This window comes from Dama dama, chromosome 20 (assembly GCF_033118175.1).
Source record: "Dama dama isolate Ldn47 chromosome 20, ASM3311817v1, whole genome shotgun sequence".
Lineage (NCBI taxonomy): Eukaryota > Metazoa > Chordata > Mammalia > Artiodactyla > Cervidae > Dama > Dama dama.
The window spans coordinates 2,899,171-2,920,929 of record NC_083700.1 but is presented as its reverse complement, the minus strand read 5'-3'; the positions used below and the strand labels follow the sequence as shown (position 1 = coordinate 2,920,929).

Sequence of the window (21,759 nt, the reverse complement as noted above, 5' to 3'; positions counted from 1 at the left end):
CATGTCCATTGAATCGGTGATGTTATCCAACCATCTCATCCTTATGCATTAATAGTTATCAATCAATCAATCAGCCTCTTAATCATCCCAGCGATTATGTAATGACTGAGTCTTGGTGATGCCTACCACTGGGCTTTCTACATGATAGAATCAAAAGAACTAGAAGCCAGGCTGTTTCTTTACCCCTGAGTAACATGCATTAGCTGAGTAGAAAAGAATCCTTCAGACACAGTGAGAGTAACAAAGTGCTCTTTGTACTAAAAAAAAATAATGACTAGTGGAAGCTGGTGTGGGCTGGAGCTTTTTGGAAAGGAAGCCTGAGAGGAACAAGAGAGCTGAGAAAGACATGAAAAGGATTACGAGAGGGAAGGGGAAAGGCAGGATCTGGGTGGAGAGCTGTGGGCAGCATCTTGGAAAACTCTCGAGTGCCTGTTTACATACAAGATTGCACTTACTCCTACATTCCCAGGCTCCCTGCTTCAACTCACAGCACTTCTCATCTTCCAGGGTTGGTAGGTGATCTTCACCCTTTGTTCATCCAGGATAAATCAGTGGCAATATTCAAGGGTGAGACGCCAGCTCCATTTTGGCTGCCACGTTATTTTTCGTTTGAGGGTTGTCCTGGTCTGTCCTGGTAAATTGGACTTGTTCTCTCTCACCAACTAATCCTGCAACAGGGATGAAAGCATGCTTCAAGGTGCCCAGGCTCCCCATCCTATTTCCACACAGCCCTGAGCAAACCAGCAGGGCCCCTAAGCTGCTCAGAGCCGCTGTGACTCTGGTGCCCAGAGCAGAGGCCCACGCTAAGACAGTGCTGGGCAGTGTGAGGGGTCCACCCCAGCTCCCGGCACCACCCAGGATGGCATCTCATGTCAGCTGTTCAAAATCTACCAAGACACGGGTGGATATGAAAGCTACCCAGGCACGCCCCAGCAGCCAGCAAGCTGACTTGCTGGGTGTGGAAAAAGTGGAACTAGAAGGATAAAGGGAGAAGGAAATGGCAACCCACTCCAGTACTCTCGCCTAGAGAATCCTGTGGATGGAGGAACCTGGTGGGCTGCTGTCCACAGGGTCGCACAGAGCCGGACACAACTGAAGCGACTTAGCAGCAGCAGCAGCAGAAAGATAAGAAATTTCAGGACTGTCCTCATGAGTCTATTTTAAACTAAGCAGAACTCCAGGCAGCCATGGCAGGGGCAGCATGATGTGTGTGTAAGATCACACGCCGGCACAATGAAATGTGAGGAATGAGAGGCACCGAAGATAACCTAAGATGCACCTGCAGTGTCAGGCTGCGGGCCCTTGGGTTTCCCTGACAACAGTGACAGAGTGTGGGGGTACTGGTCCTGGTGGGGTTGCTCTGTGCGTACAAGAGAGAGCCTTGGGGTTGCCTTCCTTCAAGGAGCAGCCTGTCCACAAATGTTCAGGTGGGGCTGGATGTATGCCTAGAACCTTCCAGACCCAATCAACCCAGAAGGCAGCAGAGCCTGCAATGAAGCCCAGGGGAGAACACGGGGCATCACATTACAATGCAGATCCCTGGATCTTCCTTTAGAGACTAATTCAGCTACTCTGGAGTGATTCTGACACAGGCCCCAGACCAAACTGGCAAGCTCTGCTGAGAGCTTCGGGTCCGCTGCCAGTCAAGAGGAGTAAAACAACCCCTCTTCACCTAGGAGCTAGCTCAATGACTTTTTATGTCCTCCGTCAGAATAATACCCTGTCCTGCAACCTGGTTAGCTCATGTCGGAGAAAACCGGGAGAAGCTGACAAGGGCTACCTCCTGGGGCCCTCCCGTCCCGACATGGCCCCTGGCTCCTTGGCTGGGTGGGAGAGAACACACCCCAACACGGGCAGTCCATCTGTGGATTCCCAGAGCTCCACACAGCGCTGCCCCAGCAGAGGGGCGGATAAAATCCAGCGCTCGCTGCTTACCCCGTGTTCAGGGCTCCAAAGTGAAAGCCGCTATGGACTCTGAGAGCGGCATCTTTTGACGACATCGGAGTACCCTCAGTGTGAGAACCGAGAGATCCCTGCGCTCCTCCTGGCTCTCCGAGAAGGGGGGGCAGAGCTCGTAGGCTGGAGGCTCTTCGTGGGGAGGCTTCTGTCTCCAGAGGGCCTTCTCTCTCCTGGGCCTTCCGGAAGGCCCCGGCCTGTCCTCCGTGCCTTAAGACTGTGGGTACGCGCGCTCAACGCTCTCGGAGACCCAGAGCCAGGCCTCCTGATCTGCGCGTGCGCTCCCCCACCTCCTCACCCCGCAGGGCGCGGGGGTCCCTGCTTCTCAGGGTGACCCTTGGCCAGTTCTCCTCGGCCTCCGGGACACAGCCCCTGCGGCCCCAGCCCCCAGGTCCAGAGTGGATCCAGCTGCCCCCCCTTCACCCCCACCCCGAGCGCTCCCAGCCGGGCCGACTTCCCCGCAGAGGCCGGGGGCGGTGCGGTTCGGGGTGAAGGGACCGCAAGTGGGGGCGGGTGCCTGAGAGTGCGCGAGCAGTTCAGGTTCAGAAGGGAGATCTCCGGTGATAACCCAGGCCCTGGATGGCTGAGCTCGACAGGAAACCTCGAGCTAGGAGACAGCTGTGGGCCCGGGGTGGAGCTGCTGCTCCCAGTAACCGCACCGAGAGGGTGAGCGCCCAGAGCCCACCCTGGCCTCGTGGGGAAGGACCTTAAGGTCCCCTACACACACAGACACACACACACACACACACACACACAGACACACACACAGACACACACACACACACACACACACACACACACACACAGGCGCGCGCGCGCAGTCCAGAACTCCTCTTCCTCTGGGCAGGGGTCTTCTTCATGAATTCGGCTGGTAACCTTAGGCTGGGGTAGGGCACACCTGGGCTCTGGGTGTGGGTGGAGGGAAGAGCCCAGCCTCCGAACGGCACTTGGTGGACTCAGGGCCCACCCTTGGCACAGCTGGGTGGCCAGGGCCCAGGGGTAAGTGAGCACGACCACCTCAGGAGAAGCCCCAGATCCTGCCACTGCTTCTTTCCATCTCCTTTCCAGGAGGGACCCCAGATAGGGGACAGTGAACTTGGCCTCATGAAGGCTCAGGCTTGCCTCTAAAATCTCAGAGAATTTACGCTGTCCGCTAAAGTATGTATAATTTCAAATCAAAATAGCATTTCCTCCCACCAGTCTGGGAGAAGCTAAGCTTGGTAGGCAGGCCTCGTCCTGTGACTTGCCCCCAGCCTGCCAGCATGTATCCAAAGGAGCCCAGCACAGGGCCCTCGCAGTGGGCCAAGCACAGCCCCAGGCTTAGGGCGCGCCTTGGCTGGAGGGGCTATCAGTCGAGCAGAGACATACAGAGGTTTTTGCTGTGGGTGCTGTGCAAGCCGGGAAAGGTAGCCTCAAGTGCCTGGAGTCAGTAGGAGCCTTCCAAGAGGGCAGATGAGGGCTTCAAAGAGGGCCTCTCTGGCTCCCTTCTGTCTGATGGTCTCCCTTGGGTTATTCTGGTAGCGCAGCTCCTGATGCCTCGAATTCCGCTTGGCTTCTTGGGTGCCTGACTCCCAGGGGGCAGTGGCGTGAGGGGAGCAAGGCAGTGGGTCAGAGCTGCTTTCACCTGCTGGGCTGGTGCTCCTGTCAAGGATGGGGCAAGGAGGAACTTGAGTATGAAAGTATGTCTTTTCTGCAGTACTGAATAATAATAACAGCAACTATGATTGTGCTGCGGACTTCCCTGGTGGCTAAGAGGGTAAAGCGTCTGCCTGCAATGCGGGAGATGCATTGGGTTTGATGCCTGGTCGGGAAGATCCCCTGGGGAAGGAAATGACACCCCACTCCAGTACTTTTGCCTGGAAAATCCCATGGACAGAGGAGCCTGGTAGGCTACAGTCTATGGGGTCGCAAAGAGTTGGACACGACTGAGTGACTTCACTTTCACTTACGATTGTGCTATCCATCAGGAGTAATTGTTTTTGTGTTTATGCACAAAGGTATTAAAATTTCCCAAAATACCATTAGGGTGAACATTTCTGTATATTTGAATTAGTTCCAAATCCCAGTAAGTCATCACCAGAAATGTATTGTGCAACAGTCAGGTTCAAGGTGCTTTGCTAGATGGACAAGTCTGTATCCCTCCCTTCACTTTCTGCTTGCCTAGAACTGTGCTGCGCAAACATGGACTTATTTAAGGGTTTTGTTTTTGTCCTTTGTTTTTGTCAGGTTAACATTATAAATGTAATATACTATCACAAAGTTTCAAAGAACCCAAAATGTGCGAAGTAGAAAATAAGTAAAATTTTCCCAAACTCTCCCTCGACTCCCTCCTCTCCAGAGTTACTGTGAATAATGTATTTTGTGTATGCAGCAATCCAAATATATAGGTAGGTAGGTAGATAGATAGATAGGTATAGATACTTTCTTATTGTGGTAAATTATAAGTCATATAAAGTTACCATTTAACCATTTTTTAAGAGTACTAGTCAGTGGTATGAAGTACATTCACAATGTTATGTAACCATCACCAGTATCTGTTTCTAGAATTTTTTTTTTTACTGTCATAAATTTTTAATTTTTTAAATTACAGACTTAACAGTAAAATAATTAACAATACACTATTTTTGGTGTGTGGTTCTATGAGCTATAAGATTTGGATAGATTCACATAACCACGATCACAAACATGATACAGAACAATTTCTCTCCCCAACTCCCACATGTATATTAAAGTTTTATATATTCAGGACTCAATCCTCTTTTATACGTGTGATTCAAAAATATTTTCTCCTGGTCAGTGGCTTCTTCTCAGACAGAGAGTATACTTAACAAATTGTGTACAAAACTTGTACACCAAAAAAGGATAAGCCATGTTTACAGAAGCTGAAGAGTCTTACATGGAGAGATTTATCATAATCATGAATGTTTCCAGAACTTGTTCATCATCCCAAACATAAACCATCCAGATAAGTTTTTATGTATAAGTATACATGTGCAAGCTGGGCTTCCAAGGTGGTTCACCGATAAAGAATCTGCTTGCAATGCAGGAGACGCCGGGGCCGAGGGTCAGATCCCTGGGTCGGGAAGATCCCCTAGAGGAGGAAATGACAACACATTCCAGTATTCTTGCCTGGAGAGTCCCATGGACAGAGGAGCCTGGCAGGCTAAGTGCAGGGGTTTGCAAAGAGCTGGACACGACTGAGTGACTGATCATGCACACATACACATGCAGGCTATGTAATATGCCTTTTCTTGTTCATGCACAAGTATTGTATACATCATTCCAGAGTTTGCTTTTTAATCTAAATATCTTGAAGATCTTTCCATAGCAGCACATATAGAGCTATCTGTTGTGTTTGTTTATTTGAACTGCTTTACATAAATATACCAAAATTTATTTATCTGGTTTCCAGCTGGTGGACATTTACATTGTTTGTCTTCTTCTACCTCTTTTTGTTTTGCTCCTGCAGATAATGATGTAATAAATATCAATAAATGTAAAAATGTGCTTATATCTCTGCATACAGTGAGGGTTTATCTGCAGACTAACAGAATAAATGAAAGTCTCAAAGAAATGGCAAAATCCTGCCTGGAATTTTTACATGAGGGTTTTGTTCTAGAGTGGATTTCTTTCAAATGGGGCTAATGTTCAAGAGCACGCTGTGAGGGCTGTGGGCTGTGTGAAAGACCAAAGGCCTGGCAAGACCTGGCCTCTCCTCCAGCTTTCTCCTGGCCTCTCTCCTGGCTCTGCGGCATGCACAGCATGGGGCCTTAGGTCACTTCACCTCCCTGACCTTCAGACTCTATCTGCAAAGTGGAGCAAGTAAGATCTGTCCCGCTTACAGTTCATGGGGTTGCAAAAGGGTCGGATATGACTTAGTGACTAAACAATAGCAATAAAATATGTAGATATATATACATATATACATAGATACTGCTCTTTCTGTGTGTGTGTATATATATAAATATATACATGTGTATATATAACTTGTTTATAACTGCCTGTCACAGAGTAAGTGCTGTCCACTAAAAAGAGAGACTTGTCTGCTGGCCTTGAGGGGCCACTGGGAAGGTGTAATAAATGGAAAGAGCTGAAATGTGAGTTCTTCTTACCAAGGGAGGTCATGATCTGTCATTGCTTTACCCCCAGAGCACGGATGAGCATGACTGCCGTCTCCCTTGGCTGTCCCCAGCATCCCGTGAGTCTCTCTCACCTCCCTGCTCAACTGTGAAGCTACTTATTTGTGTTTTTGCTTGCTCCTCACTGCCTAGCACCATGCCTGCAGCTTCTCCTAATAACAGTGGCCTATCATGGTGTTTTGAGTACCTACTACGTGTCAGGAACTGTGCTAGGTTCTTGCTTACATGCAATATGCTCCCTCCTTACAATTTTCTCAGAAGGTAGAAATTATACCGGCTGCCCACCTCCAGTACACTCACATTCTGAGGTACTGGGAGTTAGGACATATGAATTTTGAGGGGACACAATTCAGCCCTTAACAGAAAAGTTGGTCCAGTGGTTAAGAGTCCACCTGCCAATGCAGGGGACATTTTTTCAGTCTCTGGTTCCGGAAGATTTCATATACCGCAGGGCAACTAAGCCCGAGCACCGCAACCACCGAGCCCATGAGCCACATCTGCTGAAGCGTGTGTGCCTTAAAGCCTGTGCTCTGCGACAAGAGAAGCCATTGCAGCGAGGAGCCTGCACCCCACAGCTGGCCCCGCTCACCACCAGAGAAAGCCCACGGAGCGACGGAGACCAGCACAGCCACAACAGCGAAGCAGATAGAATCACACAGTACCACCTGAAACTAGCACTGCATTACTGGCCAACTATACTCCAACAGAAAGTGAAATGTTAAAAAATTGACTGGTACTAACAAAGGATGTAGGTCAAGGTGATTAGGATGTTCCCAAATGGATCAGCCTCTCTAGGCATTGGCCAGTGTGGGTGCTGGCCTCACATTTGATAGCAGGTCAGGTGTAGCTGTTAACCCTGTAAGCCTTTCAGCCTTCTGCCTCCTCAAAGAAAGAAGGCCATTTGTGAAGTTCATATCACCTACTAACATGGATCCTCTGAAAAAGAAGTTCTCCAAAGCCTGGCGAGGCTCCTTTCTCCCCGTCCCTGAAGACCAGTAAGTCGTCCAAGGGCAATACCAACTGGTGGTTAGGACTCTGGACCACACAGTATCTGGATTATGGATTCAGATAGGTCTAGGTTTAACCCTGGCTCTAGACTGCAGGCAAGTTATTAAACATCTCTGAGTCTCAGTTTCCCCAGCTGTATAGTCATAGTTGCTCTAAGGATCAAACCTGAAAACTCACATGTGCTTCCTAGCACAAAATGAATCTTCAACTAGTGGTTATAACTATCATCCTGTGAGTCTAGTCTAGATTTTCCCTGCTGCAGTGAAAGTTAGTTGTTCAATCAAAGAGCCACTCCCCTGAGGGGGAGGTCTGGATGCCTAAGGTGCTGCGGTGGACGGGCTGGGCATCACTCCCAGCATAGGCACCCATCACTGCTGCCTTCCTGAACACACACGACTTCCTGTTTTCTAAATTCTTAGCCTGCAATGTCATCACCAGTTGCATCTGAGTCTGGAGGTGCAGCTGGGCAGTAGCCAGACCCTGAGCTCAAGGTTGGAGCGGCGAAAGGAGTTCAGGAGGCTTGGAAGCTGTCTCCTCCTACCTGAACTGGAGGCTATTAGAATCAATACCATCAGGTCCTGCGTACTGAGAGCTCACCAGCCCATCTCACTTACCTCACACACCCTGGGAGGTGGCTGTGATTACCCCATATTCATACAGCTGGTTAAGCAGCAGGGCCAGGATTCGAACTCAAGTTGTCTGTTCAGAGGGTTTGTTCTTGCTATGATGTTAAAGTGCTTCTTATTAAGGGGGAGACAAGCTGGACATGGGTGGGATTTTACAGTCCCTATAGATGTGGGAGAATTTGTGTTCTTTGTGCTTTTGGAAGCAGATCTAGGACCAAAGCTATTTTTTTAAAGCTCTGAAAATTTGAGCTCTCCACCAGTAATTGATGGGTGGTGAGCTTTCTGTCACCTGAGATATTCAAGCAGAGGCCGGGGGTATCAGAGAAGACATTCTTTTAAAAGGTGGGAAGCTCTCTGGAAGAGAGAAACTCCAGAAGCATCCAGATAGAGTGGAGAGACTTTGCATCAGATAAAACTTGGGAACTCTTTAGTTGAGTGATCTTTCTGAGACTCAATTTCCTCATCTGAACAGAAGCGGCATCATTCTTCCCATATCATACAGAGTTGTTCTGAGGATTAAACCAGATAACTCAAGGGCAAAGAGTTCTCTAAGCTGAAAACAGTGCAGATGTAAGTTAGCCTGTAAACATTTGGTGAAGCCAAGAGTTCTCAGGATGTCCACCCACTATTGAGCTCCTGCTGTATATCAGGCATTTTCCATATACGCATTGTGTGGTTTTATCCTCATATACACTGAAAGGGGCGTCGCTCCATCTTGAGCTGGGGAAACTGTCCAGGTTTTGTCCCTAACCTTGCCATGAAGGAGTGGGAAGCCCAGGTCTACTCCTGCTGCTGCTTGTACCTTCAGAGCCTCTATCATGGTGGAGAAGGTCACCTGAGACCCAGGACTCAGCACGCGCCACCAGACAGGGCACTTCCCCACACACTGGTGTAATTTCATTTGCATAACTCCCCTGTGAAGTCAGTCTTAATAAACCCCTTTTGCAGAGAGAGGAATTGAAGCTCAGCATGGTTAAGAAAGTTGTCCCAAACCACAAAGCTGGTAAGAAGCAGATTCAGAATTTAAATCTTAGGCTTTCTGGCTCTAAGGCTCATGTTCTTTCCTCTTCTTAAGTGGCCTGGTATGTGCTAGGTGAGGAGGGGAAATAAGGAAGTGAAACCAAAATGCAACATCTGTGCTTTCCAGGCCATGTGGGGAGGGAGACGCCATGTGAAAAGTTAACAAGCTGCTGTGACTAAGTGTCAATAGCCAGCAAACAGTAAGAGCTGTGAATTCAGAGGTGGGTGAAAGTTCTGTGTCCTGCAACCAAAGGGGAGGTGCATCTTAGGCAGAGAGGTTAGATAAGCACCCGGGATCAGGGACTCAGTGTCCCATCCAGCTTGGCTCTAACCTGCAGGTGTCCTCAGGAAAAGTACTCTACTCCTCTGGTCTCAGTTTATCGGTCTGTGAATTGGATCTAGTAATAGCCCCTTGCTCACCTTCTGGGCTCTCATGAGAATCAAACTTGATCATGTACAGGAAGTCATTTTAAAAGTACATGTTGGGATTCAAATGGGAAGTATCCTTACTAATTGGATGTGATGGAGTTTGACAGACACCCTGCTCCTAAAAAGGATTTGCTGGAGCGGGAGATGGGCGTCAGTGTGTGTCTGCAGATTTGGGCGACAGCAGGACCAGGTTGATAAGTCCTATTCCGTCTGTTTGTGGAAGCTCATAGTCTGCCTGGGAGACAGACAAACAACATAATTCAAATACCTCTCATCCAGAGAAACCAGACTCTAGTGCCTCCAGGCTGCCTTTTGGGGACCCAGAATCTTTCTGTTAATGGTCAGTGCCATGAAACTTCCTAACTCTGGGCCTTTATGAAGATGACAAATGGGTGTATAGGATGGGCGGGCTCACTTTCACTAAGACAACTCATACCATTTTTAGATGCAACATGTGGAGAGACACACTTTGACACACCTCTCTGCTTTAGGTGCACCTCACCTTTGGTTTCAGGACACAGAGCTTTTGCCTAGCTCTGAATTCACAGCTCTTATTGTTTGCTGGCTTTTGAAACTTAGTCACAGCAGCTTGTGAACATTTCACATTGTGTCTCCCTCCCCAACAAGGCCTGGCTTCCCCTGGAGCCTCCAGGCCTCTGATCATGCAGGAGCCTACAAATAAGCAAAGAGTTTATTTGGAGTCTTTATTTTGTTGTCATTGTTGATTGGGGCCTTAAGTACTGCAATTCAGGAGATGCAGATTCAGGTAACCCTGAAAGAGTGTTCCGAGGAAGGGAAAGAATCAGGTTTATGAAGGCAAAAAGCCACCAAGCTGTTAAGAGTTGCCTGCTGAGAACTGTGGTTGGCTCTAACATGAGGTGGAAAATATTTGTCCTTAAGGAATCACAAGTTGTTTTAGAGTGTGGGTTCCATAAGCAGATAGGTCGTCATGAGTTATTTTAAGGTAAGGGTCTAGTAAGTATCTTGAATTTCTGGCAGGTGTTCTGGGTGACATCACTGGGTCAAAAGATCAGATTCCATCCAGGCTGAGATGTTCATAAGTCATACTTTCTTAATGGTCTCCTGGCTCAGTTTTAGAGAGCTCTTTTAGCAACACTCATGCAAGTTTTATTTTCATTTCATGCCTGCCACCTGGCAGGAAGGCTCCAGGTTATCATGCTGTTGGCCCACTTCTCCAGTGCCTACCTGATAAACGACAGTATGAGGACAAAGGGAGGCTAGCAAACACCTAGAATCCAGGCTCCCAGTTCAGGTGGGCCCTGACCACCTGGACCTACACCGTTTGTGATGGAGACTGGAGTGGGCATGCGGGCAGGCAGTCTCACGGTGGTGAACAGCCGCAGGTCCCAGACTGGGTCCCCTTCGCTCCCTGTGTTCTGATCCCGGATCCACGGCAGGAGGCACTTGGATGTGCAGAGTCAGCTCTTCTGAAGCTCCAGCCTTCTTTTCTGCCAGGTTGTGTTATGCCCTGGAGAAACTGGAATCACCTAAATAATTGCTCTATTTCAGCCTGACCACCTTGGGTGAGGACTGGTCCTGGAGCACCTGTAGGACAACTGCAACCTGTCAGTATTCAGATGGGTTCCAGTGCAGCTGGGCTTCTGTTCCCATATTTGCCATGTGTCTGCCCAGAAGTGGGGGTCCAGAGAGGCTGGGTCTGTGCCCTGGGATTGGGTCACCTGTTGGACCTGGATACAGTGGAATGGGGTTGGGGAACTGGGAAGACTCGTCCTAACTTCACAGATTTGCTGAGTCTGCCTTGTGCAGGGGATCACAGAGTGGTCTGTGGAGGCCCGGATTGGAGGGGAAGGATCATGGGGTCAGATTCCACCCCCAGCTTTCACTCTGCAGCTCAGCTGGGAGCTCTGCTCTTTTGCTTTGCAAATAGGGTGAGATTCTTTTTCACCAGGTCACTATCATGTCCTGGCCCGTGCGAGGAGGATACTGGGCTCTAGGAGGTTCCGTCCTCATTTTCTGCTAAGAAGGCAGCACCTCCTCAGAAAGCATCCTCCCATCGTGCTCTTTGGTCACCTGGTGTCGCCTCACACGCTCTACCTGTGCAGTTGTGAACACCCAGAAGTTAGGCAGATCGGTGTCCCTAATCCTGTCTGCTTTAAAAGTTCTTGACATGATTTGACCCTTTCTCCCTCAAACAAATATATTGGTGGTGATTTGGGGAAAAAAAAAATCATGGTGATAACAATAGCTGATATGCGGAGCACTTATTATTAATACATGCCAGGCATTAATTATCTTATTGAGATAATTAAGCCTCACCATCACCTAATGAGACAGTTAATATTATCCTGTTTTATGGATGAGGAAACTGAGGCTTAGAGAAGTTCAATAACACACAGTTGAGCAGTACACAAAAATTACAGTGCATATAAAAGACTGAGGCTTTGCTTTTGCTTTTTGTCTCTTTTTGGCAGTGAATTTATATTGTTTTGGGACAAGCTGTATTGCTGAGAAGGGCTGGGCCTGAGGGACACTGCTGCTCTGAAGCTCGGCTCTGCTGTGCACTGGCCCAGTCCCCACCCCAGACAATCAAATGAGAACTGGGCTCAGAGTGGACCCCAGGCCGATCCTAACATGCGACCAGGGCTGAGAATGAGAACCCTTAATCAGTATCTGGGTACTTGTGCAAATTTTGGGGTTCTCTTGGGTGCTGTGGATCTGGGGCAGAGGATGGGAAGTGTGAAATAAAACAGGTTCTCCTGCTGTTTAGGAAAACAGCCACCATATAAACCCATTAAATACCTCTGTTAGGGACTGAATATGGTGGGGACAGAAACAAGATGCTCAGGGAAGGAGGAAAATGGGTCTCTTTCTTGGGGATGGGGAGGCAGGGAAGAAGCCAGAACCTAGGAGTGTCTATGGCTCCTGTCTTTGAGTTGTCATCTTGGAAAGCTGCCTGCTGTCCAAGGGAAGCCCCTCCAACCTGGGTGTGGCCTCAAGAGCTAAGACATGAGCCCTAAAAGAGCAGGGACTCAGAAGACCCTACTCAAATGTTAGACATGTTATCCTTATGGAAGAAATTTACAAAAACACCTACCAGTACCTTCTCTCATTTGATTCTCACCACACCCTTAAGGTAGACAGGATGACCCACCATTTTACAGATGGAGAAACAGGCCCAGAGAGGTGAGGTGACTTGCCCAAAACCATACAGCTACTTAGTGGCAGAGGAAGGACTATTGATAGAACCCACCTGATACCCAATCCAGGGTTCTTTCTATTTCAATATCCCCTGACATCAAGCAGATGCCCAATAAATATTTAATTAACCACACAACTGAATTAGGCCCTGGGTACCTTCAAGGAACTTTCTGGATTATCACTGCCTTCATCAGTCGCATTCCTTCTCCCATGGGCATAGCTGGACTAGACAGAGGGAAGTTTCCACCCTGGGGTGTATGTGGCGATTAATATCCCTTTTTGACCAAACCACACACAGCACATTTGTCTTTGGTCATAAAATCATGCTGCTGTTCAAAAAGAAAGAAAAAAAAGAAATCTGTTCCTATTACTTATCTCTGGGGAGGGGCCAAATCCTCTCCCCCACTGCACTGGCTCTGCACAACACCAAGAAATATTTTTCCTTATTTGTTCTAAATTTACTGCCCAGTAATTTTTCTGCTCTCATTTTATGTGACAGGCAACTGAGCGATTTTCTCCCAACCCTTTTTCTGAATCTCAACCACCCAAATAAATCTCCGCTGACACCCTTCCAGTCCTAAAAGGAAAAAAAATTATCCCAGCTAGGGTGGAGTGGCCACCAAACACGGCCTTTGCTGGGGGCTGGGTTGTCTCCCATAGGCCTTCAGTGTGTGTGGTGTGTGTGTGTGATCAGTCGTGTCTGAATCTTTGCGACTCCATGAACTGTAGCCGGCCAGGCTCCTCTGTCCATGGGATTTTCCAGGCAAGAATCCTGGAGTGGCCTTCAGATCCCCTACCTTTGGTCAGCAGCGGCTTCCCGCACCACCTCAGGGCCAGAGGTCAGGCCAACCTTGCATAGGAGGCCTGGTATCTTCCGTGAAAATTCCATATATCTAGTCTGTGCTCTAGATATATAGGGTTGGGGGTGAAGGAAGAGGCAAGAATGCAGAAAATGCAGCCACTGTTGTCCAACACTTACATCCCAGAGGAGGGGAATTTCATAACCCAACACACTGTGTCTGTAGCGTGCTCTGTAGAGGCAGCCTCCTTCAGCACAGGGAACTCTCACTAGGGGCTGTGACGGCGGGACTGAGTCCCACTCCGGACTGAGTCCCACTCCAGCAGATGAGTACTTGCAACCGCAGGCAGATAGAGGAACCAACTGTAGTAAAGGCAGGCAGCTAGGGCAGGAGGGACAGTGTGGGGAGACCCTGTGTGGGGGCTGGACCTGAGCTGAGTCGGGGCTAGACTTTACTCAGACAGAAAACGGTTTCTGAGCAAGGACTATGGGAAGTTTACAAAGAAATCAGTGCCTGGGGCAGGCGTGGGGGTGGAAGGTCCTGGGTTAGGGAAGTAGTCAAAGGGTTGAGAACAGAGGTTTCAAGAGGGCTGGGGGTGGGGACTCGGGTGCAGCCTTGAATCACCTGCTCCGGGGCTTGTGGCAGAAGCCAAAACGTTGCTCCTGCAAGAGGGAGGGCTGGGCTCGGCCCGGGAGGTCGGGGGTGGGGTGGGGAGGGGTGGTGGGGAGATACACCATCTGGGCTCACCTGGCCTGCCTCTTACTTGCTGAGTGCTCCTGACTAAATCCGGAGTTCTCCCTGCTTCTGTGTCCACGTGGTGCTGTTGGGAGGAACTGACGAGTTATTACATCAAATCTGTGTCTAGCACGAAGTAAACACTAAAGAAGTGTTATAGTTTTCACCCTGGTCAGCAGAAGAGGCAGCTGAAATAGGGTAAACAACTTGCCCCAAGTCACAGAACTAATCATAAGGAGGAGGCCTTCAAGGGCACGTTATCCGCTCCCTTAGTTCCGAGGTAGTCCTGCAGGCGGCCATGAGAGGGCGCCCTCGGCCCGGGAGAGACTGCGGCCGCGGGCCCGCGGCTTCCGTGAGAGCAGGCAGGGGAGGAGTTAGACGCCTGCTACACCCCGTTTTACACTTGAGTTGCTATACGCGGCAGGAAGAACAGTCTAGGCTAAATCCGTGTCTCCTCTCACGGGTAGTGAGCTTTCAAAAAATGCTGTTTACTGTACTTCCTTCCCCAACCCCATTGTACTTGAGTGCATAGCACATACTCTGGGGGGCCCCCTGGCAATTTGGGGTGGCTTCCAGATTACGTGGTTCACATGGGGCTCGCACCTCTCTGGGCTCCCACGCTGGGAGCAGCACCAGTGTTTTCATGCACAGTGTGCACAAAGGACAATTTCACCTCCCCACTTAGTTTTTACCTCCTTCCTGTCTTCCAGGCTTTGTGGCCCTGCCACGTGCCATGTCCCCTGCTGGGGCAGGCTAGGTTTCCCCAGAGGCTGGGCCAAGGCGGGAGAGAGGTTGTGGTCAAATGGGGTATGGAGAATGCATCCAGCCCTCATCATGATTTCCTTGACCTGTCACTGTACCCGCGCCCCGCCGCCCCCCAACCAGACATGTTCCTTCACCTGGACCTGGCTAATCAATCTCATCTCTTGACACAGCGGCACAGAGCTTTGGCCTGCTCGATCCGAAACTCTGCTACCTGTTGGACGGGATCCTCTTCATCTATGGCGTTATTGTCACTGCCCTGTTTCTGAGAGCGAAGGTTGGTGCCACTGGCCTCTGGGGGGAGGGCAGGGGCTCCCCCAAAACTCGGTGGATGCACAGAGGGCCTTGGTCTTGGAAAGTCTCAAGCATGAGTGGTTGGTATCCACGGGCAAAGCAGAGACCAACCAAGCGTGCACACTGGGTGGGCTGGAGAGGTGGGGGGTGGTGTTTCGCTTAGCAGGACAAGAGTGGGAGGATGAGTGTACACTGGCGCTGGAGTCTTAGTGAGGAGTCATACAGATGTGTGAACATTTAGGCGTCTCAAGGCCGAGGTTCTGCCAGGAAAGGGGGTTATGCTTCAGTGAAGAGCAGGGAGGTGGGAGCCTGCAGTCTCTTTCCAGACCCTGCTGTCTAACTGCAGACCCAGGCCTGGCTAGCCTTTCCTCTTCAAACCCGGTTTTCATCCGCACGTGGGAAGGTTAACCCAGAGCATGGGTTTTCACCGAGGGCCCTGCAGGTCCTGCCAGGGGCTGGGGCGGGGGGTGGGGGTGGCCGTGGCGTGGGCAAAGGGAGAAGAAGCCTCGGTCCTCAGGACACAGTGCCACATGGAAAGCACCCGGCCGCAGGGGTCAAGATAGGAGATGACACCCCTTAACTAGTTCTCCGAATCCCTGGGAGGAAGGGGCCGAGGGGAAAACCCGGAGCGCAGTGGGCGCGGCCCGTGAGGCAGGCGCTTCTGCGCATGCGCGAGGGCACGGGCCTGGGAGCGGAAGGCAGGGCGGGCGCCGGGGCACCTGCGGTGACTGCGCTTGACCCCTGCGAGGAGAAAGGACAGCTGGGCTCAGAAATGAAGCTTTCAGGCCCCGGGGTCTCGCAGGGGCCCAGCCCCAGCAGACAGGGCGCACGCGTCTGCAGTGGAGAAGCGGAGCGAGGCTGCCCGCGCAGAAAGTAAAGCGCTTTCTCTCCTCTTCCCCATCCAGTTCAGCAGGAGTGCCGACGCCCCCGCCTACCAGCAGGGCCAGAACCCAGTCTACAACGTAAGTCCGCCTCTTCCGGAGAGCCTAGCTTAGAAGGTGCACGCCTCTCCTGGGACGTGGGGGAACAGCGGCCAGGGGCTCGGCTGTGGGTCTGGTCCGCGGCCATTAGCCCTGCAGGTTGTTTTAACCTCTCTGGGACTCAGTTTCCTAGCTCGTAAAACGGGGATAGTCACCATGCCTGCTTCGTGGAAGTGCTGGGAGGATGCCGCTCCCTAGCGATGTGCTGCGCGGCGGGCGCCGCCTTAGTGCGGTGCCTGCTCCAAGCGAGGCCCCGCCCGGCAGCGGTTTCAAGGACCAGAGGGATGGGGGTGGAAAAGGAAAGTATAGATCTTCCCTGCGGTGGAGAAGCGATTTCACTGCCTCCGTGCAGTGGGACTTTGATCGAATAGATCATGCACCTCCCCACCCCCCCCCCCCCCGCCCCAGTAATATGTTCTCTGAGAGGCTTTCCGAGATGATCGTAGCCGATGGATCCCCTGGTCCCTGCTCCTTTGTGAGCCGCCACTCTTAAAGAACTCGCTGGCCTACCGGCCCCATCCTCCTGAGCTTTCCTTTCTCATCTCTGACTCAACTCTGCATCTTCTAGGAGCTGAATGTCGGCCGAAGAGAGGAGTATGCAGTCCTGGATAGGAGAGGGGGCTTCGACCCTGAGATGGGGGGGAAACCGGTAAGGCCTTTTTGTGTTTGCGTGTGTGAGTGTGTGTGTGCGGGCTCAGCCAGGCAGTTAGAGGAGGGCTCCTTGGGCCCAGCACGCTCTTCACCATGCTGGACCTTGTGGTGTGAGAGGCCTGGCCAGGCGGCCGTTGGCCACTACCCCGTCCTCCGCCGCTGCCCAGGGCGCCTTTGCGTCACACTGGCCTTCACAGTATGAATGTGGCAACGCTGATACCAGGCTCTCAGCAGCTCTGCCTTTTCAGCTGTAGACTCCACACCCTGTGGGAAAAGGAGCAGCTGGAGGAGGCCGGAGGTGGGGTCTTAAGAGCAGAGCTCAGCTTGGGTGTGAGAGTGTGTCTGTGTGCATGAGGGAGCATGAGGCCATGAAGGCCCTGGGGCGGCTGAGCGGGACTGCAGGCGCCCAGGGGGGGACACGGGCTGAGGAGGAGCCCACAGCCGTGGGGAAGGGGCGGAGGGAAGGAGCCTCAGCTCTCCTGGCCTGGATTCCTGTTTCTCCCATGCTAACTTCTTCCCCTTCTCTCTCTCCCAGCAGAGGAAGAAGAACCCCCACGAAGTCGTGTATAATGTGAGTAGAGGAGGTGGCATATTTTTCCTTGGAAATTTGGGGGGGTAGGGCTGGAGAAGGGCTCTGGACAAAGGTTTGGCTCCTTGCCCTGTGGTCTTTGCCTGACTTGACTGTCACTTCCTGGGGCCGAATTACACCTCACCTGCTTGCTGCCTGCAGTGGCTGCTTGTAGGAAGGCCCCTCGGCCTGCTTTCCCTCTCTCGGCCCCTGTGCCTGCCGCTGGAGTTCCCGGGTCAGCCTGGTTGGGACCCGGCAGGGACAGTGAGGTCAAGCTGGGCAAGCCCCTGGGAGGGACTCCTGTTCCTAGGATCCACAGTAGTCCCTGAGTTTCACCTCTTGTTGAAAACCTCCCCATTCTGGGTGTTGATCAGTGTGTGGGGGACCAGTGCAGGGGGTAACCTACTGTAAAGAGAGCTACTTCTTCCTATGGTGTTGGCTATGTAAAGAGACAACTTGCTTAAATAAATAATTCTGGGGCCTTCGAGTGAGCTCTTGCATTGTCCAACATGTGTGCCCTTTGGCTAGGAGTCCACATCTTATCTCAGGTTCTAACCTGAGCTTCTCAGCTCAATGCAAAGGGCTGGCTTTCAGAGGTTTCCAAAGGAAGAGGGTGGAGTTGGAGCTGATTGTTGGAGCCTTGAATATAACCCACCCCCCCACTTGGGAATCTAGAGGTTCCCTTTTGCAGGGGAGTCCACAGTTTTCTACATTGGTTGGTAAAAGCAGTGTCTCATGCCCTCTTTTTCAGGAGCTAAGAAAAGACAAGATGGCAGAAGCCTACAGTGAGATCGGGATGAAGAGTGACGTGAGTGTTGCTCTTTCTTTGTTCCCCAGGCTTGGGTGGTGTGGGGAATGTTCCAGAGAGTCCCATCCCTTCCTCCTGTCACCTGCAAAAGCCCATGGGATGGCCACCAGAGGCAATGTTAATCCAGCTGTGTCATCTCTTGATAGAATGTAAGGTTCTCAGAAAGGACTGATGCTCTTTAGGATTAAAAACCAAGTTAAATTCTAAAGTGGCCTATGCTTTGCAAGAAAAGGTAAAATCTGTCACACTAATAATAATCAAGTGATTAATGTGTGTCAAAGCGTGTTCAGCACTTGGGATGGTGGGCCTCTTGTTCACACACGATTAAGAACGTCCAGATGGTGAGAGCAGAGCACTGAGCCTTCTAAGTCTGGTCCCTGTGTAGCTGCACATGCAGCATGCCCACACTGCTGGCCTGGCTCATGCTTTCCAGGCAGATGGCCTCATCTAACTCCCACAATAACCTGGAGAGACGTCTGCCCTTCCAGGCACATGGTTCAGTAACTCACCCAGGGTCACGAAGCTGGGGATCTAGAATCGGAACAGACTCCACAGCTGGAGCTTGTACCCATGACATACGTGCTGTTCCCAATGAGTATAAATGGCTACATAAAAATTTTGTTTAAATTTATTTCATTCACATATAGTTGATTTACAGTGTTGTGTTAATTAAAGTGATTCAGTGATTATATACATTCTGTTTCATATTCTTTTCCATTACGGTTTATCACAGGATATTGAATATAGTTCCCTGTACTATGTAGTAGGACCTTATAATTTATCCATTTTATCAGTAATAGTTTGCATCTGCTAATCCCAAACTCCCACTCTATCCTTCCCCCTACCCTCTTGGCAACCATAAGTCTGCTCTATAAGTCTGTGAGTCTGTTTTGTAAATAAATTCATTTGTATAATCTTTTTAGATTCCATATGTAAGTAATATCATATGGTTTTTGTCTTTCTCTGGCTTACTTTGTATGATAATCTCTGGGTCCATCCATTTGCTGCATATGGCATTTTTTCTTTCTTTTTTTATGGCCAAGTAATATTCTGTCATATATATGTACCACATCTTCTTTATCCATTCATCTTTTGATGAACATTTAGGTTGCTTCCCTGTTTTGCCTATTGTAAACAGTGCCACAGTGAACATTGGGATGCATGTATCCTTTTGAATTGTAGTTTTCTAAGATCATATGGTAATCCAACTTTTAGTTTTTTGAGGAACCTCCATAGTGACTTTCCTAGTTAGCCAAGAATTTTGAGAGCTGCAGGGAGGCCCGATTATTCCAAGCAGTGGGCAGTGTGGCCAGCACCCATGCAGCCCAGATCCAAGAATCTGATGAGGGTCTGTGTCGGGCAGAGCAAACCTGGGCCTCGTCAGAGCCCGGCTTCACCTTACTCTGCAGAGGCCAAGGTCTAACCAGTGACCTGAGGGCCTTTCTCTCCCTGGGCAGGGCTGCTGGCTAGGAGATGGTCAGCTCTGACTATCTGGGGCCCTCCGAGTAGGACCCTTGAGCAGGAAGGCCGCTGCCAACTGTCTGACTTTCTAGCCTTTTCTTGTCTCACTCCCACAGAACCAGCGGCGAAGAGGCAAGGGGCAGGACGGTCTTTACCAGGTAAGTGCTTCTGGCGGTGCCTCTGGTCTGCACTGCCGGCCCTGCTTCCCAGGACGGCGCCGTCTAACCAGGACCACGCTCAGTCCCCCTTGTGTTTCTTGTTGGCAGTGCCAGCTCTTCAGCAGCTGAACTTGGCAAGCCAAGGGCACCCATTTGGGCCTGTAGTGACTGCTCTGCCAGTCAGTCCCTGAGGCAGGGTTGGGATTCAGCCTTTCAAGCACATCACTTGACTCTAAGGAGGCGGCAAGGGGAGCCCTGGGGGAACAGACCAAGGCAGACAGGTGGCAGTTGCCCAGAGGCTGTGTGGTCTTGAGTAAAGGACACCGAACAAGTCATTTCCTGCCTCTTTCTCCACTGCTCTGGGCCCTTGCAGAGGCCTTACCCTGCCTTATCCTCACACCTAGTAGGGTGGGTGAGAAGACTGAAGTAAACCAACCAAGAAGAATAACTTTAAAAAGAAAATGTTATTGCAGTCGGGTGCTTAGTTTTTGCAAATTGGTGTGAATTGTGTACCCTGAGCACAGCCAGCCTCTCTAAAACACAGAGCCCTCAGCTGTGGCCTCGGGGACAGTTCCCGGGCTGCTGAGTGTGGGGGGAGGGCACGGGCCAGCTTGCAGCAGATGCCTTTTGGCCTCCAGGTAGGCTCACGCCCACACAGGGCTTCTGACCTCCTCTTCTTTTCTCATTTGTTTTTCCCAGGGACTCAGCAAGGCCACCAAGGACACCTATGACGCCCTCCACATGCAAGCCCTGCCCCCTCGCTAATAGCTGCTGGAGTTTCAGCACTCACAGGCCAGACCTGTAGACGGCCAGATTGTCAAAGATACAGGATAAAGCATTTATAACCCAGTTCACTCATATTTCTCCACCACCCAAGTATTTCTCTTTATGAGTGGGATGCTTCAAGTTGTAACATTTGGTCATACCCAATTCCAAACTCACACAGAATTTTGTCCTTGGACGCTGGGAGAGAGTGCATCCCCGTGCCCTTCCCTGAGGAGTCCACTGTGAACGCACCTTGTTCTCAGGTCTTCTGGTTTCCGGGAGACTGTAGGCAGGCCCTGCTCCCTGCAGCTCCAGGCTCTTAACTGGGAGCCGGGCCCCCTCCTTCTCAAACATAACTGAATTCAGGGTGTGTTTTGTAAAGTTCCCAGAGAAACCACAAATGTTAGTGCCTGTCCTAATAGTCTGTATCGTTCTGTCAGCTTTTGAGTAGCTTTGCTGCTGCTGTAAATTTGGCTTCAGTTGTTACCGTGCCCCCTAATTTCAAGGTAACTGGTGATTGGGCCAGGAAGGGGGCAGAGGGGAAGGTGGGAGTAGGTGGCAGTTGGTAGATGAGGGGTGGGAGCAGGGGAGCCGGAGGCCTGGGGAGGGGTGTGAAGGAGCCCTCCTGCGATCAAGTGTGCATTCCCCGTGATAGAACCTGTATGCCAGGCCCTCTTTTGGGACCGAGAGATGAACAGGCCCAGCCTTGCCCTCAAGGAGCCCATGCTCTCATAGGGAAGCGAGCTGTGAAGAGTCTGGGATGAAAGAACAGAGCGGTGTCATTGCAGATGTTGAACAGGTGAGCTGGCAGCGAGAGAAGCAAGACCACGTTCTTTGCAGCCACTTGCTCACCTCATGGAGTGAGACAAACCCATCTCATCAAACGGGCAAGGCCTTGAAGGACGACTTGGTATAGCTCGAACCTAGAAAGATCCCAAAGGACAGTGGCATCACAAAAAGAGCCTCAGCTGACGTGTTAGAACAGAGCTGTGTAATAAAAGGGCACATGGTGATGGATGGAAAACCCACTCTGCTTGGTCTTAATTTATACTGGTTTGCTAGAGCCTTACTCTTTTGCATAATAAATAACTTTAGTGAAAATGCTTTACTGTAAGCTTCATTTAGACAGTCAAGCCTACAATGGTCATTTAGTCATCAAGGAATCAGCCTGCTGCCCCTGCAGTGGGGGCAGAACTGCTGATTCTTGGGAGAGAACAGGATGGTTCCCTGGAACATGCAGGAAAGCAGGATGCAGCCAGTGGCCAGCCCAGGCTGTGCCTGGGGCAACACGGTGGGCACGGCCTGTGGGAGGTGGTAGGAGAGAGCCTGGGTGCAGGGCTCACCGCATGGCGTAACTTTGTGCAGGTGGGAGAACGGGAGAGGCGCCATCCGAGGATCCAGGTGTCAGGAGAGAGAGTG

The 21,759-nt window shown here is 50.8% G+C and overlaps 1 protein-coding gene across 2 annotated transcripts in view; it reads left to right on the top strand.

The window, feature by feature from the left end:
• Nucleotides 1-21,441, top strand: part of CD247 (CD247 molecule) — an 83,215-nt gene extending 61,774 nt beyond the window's left edge. Inside the window, exons 2-8 of one of the 2 annotated variants that reach the window (XM_061120180.1) lie at nucleotides 14,829-14,932; nucleotides 15,855-15,911; nucleotides 16,498-16,578; nucleotides 17,119-17,151; nucleotides 17,900-17,956; nucleotides 19,534-19,575; nucleotides 20,275-21,441. In XM_061120180.1, coding sequence (XP_060976163.1) covers nucleotides 14,829-14,932; nucleotides 15,855-15,911; nucleotides 16,498-16,578; nucleotides 17,119-17,151; nucleotides 17,900-17,956; nucleotides 19,534-19,575; nucleotides 20,275-20,340 — 440 coding nt within the window. In that variant the 3' untranslated portion in view covers nucleotides 20,341-21,441. Of the gene's footprint in view, nucleotides 1-14,828; nucleotides 14,933-15,854; nucleotides 15,912-16,497; nucleotides 16,579-17,115; nucleotides 17,152-17,899; nucleotides 17,957-19,533; nucleotides 19,576-20,274 lie in introns of both variants that reach the window. The other variant, XM_061120179.1, reaches the window with a different exon arrangement.
• The last annotated feature ends 318 nt before the right edge of the window (nucleotides 21,442-21,759 follow it).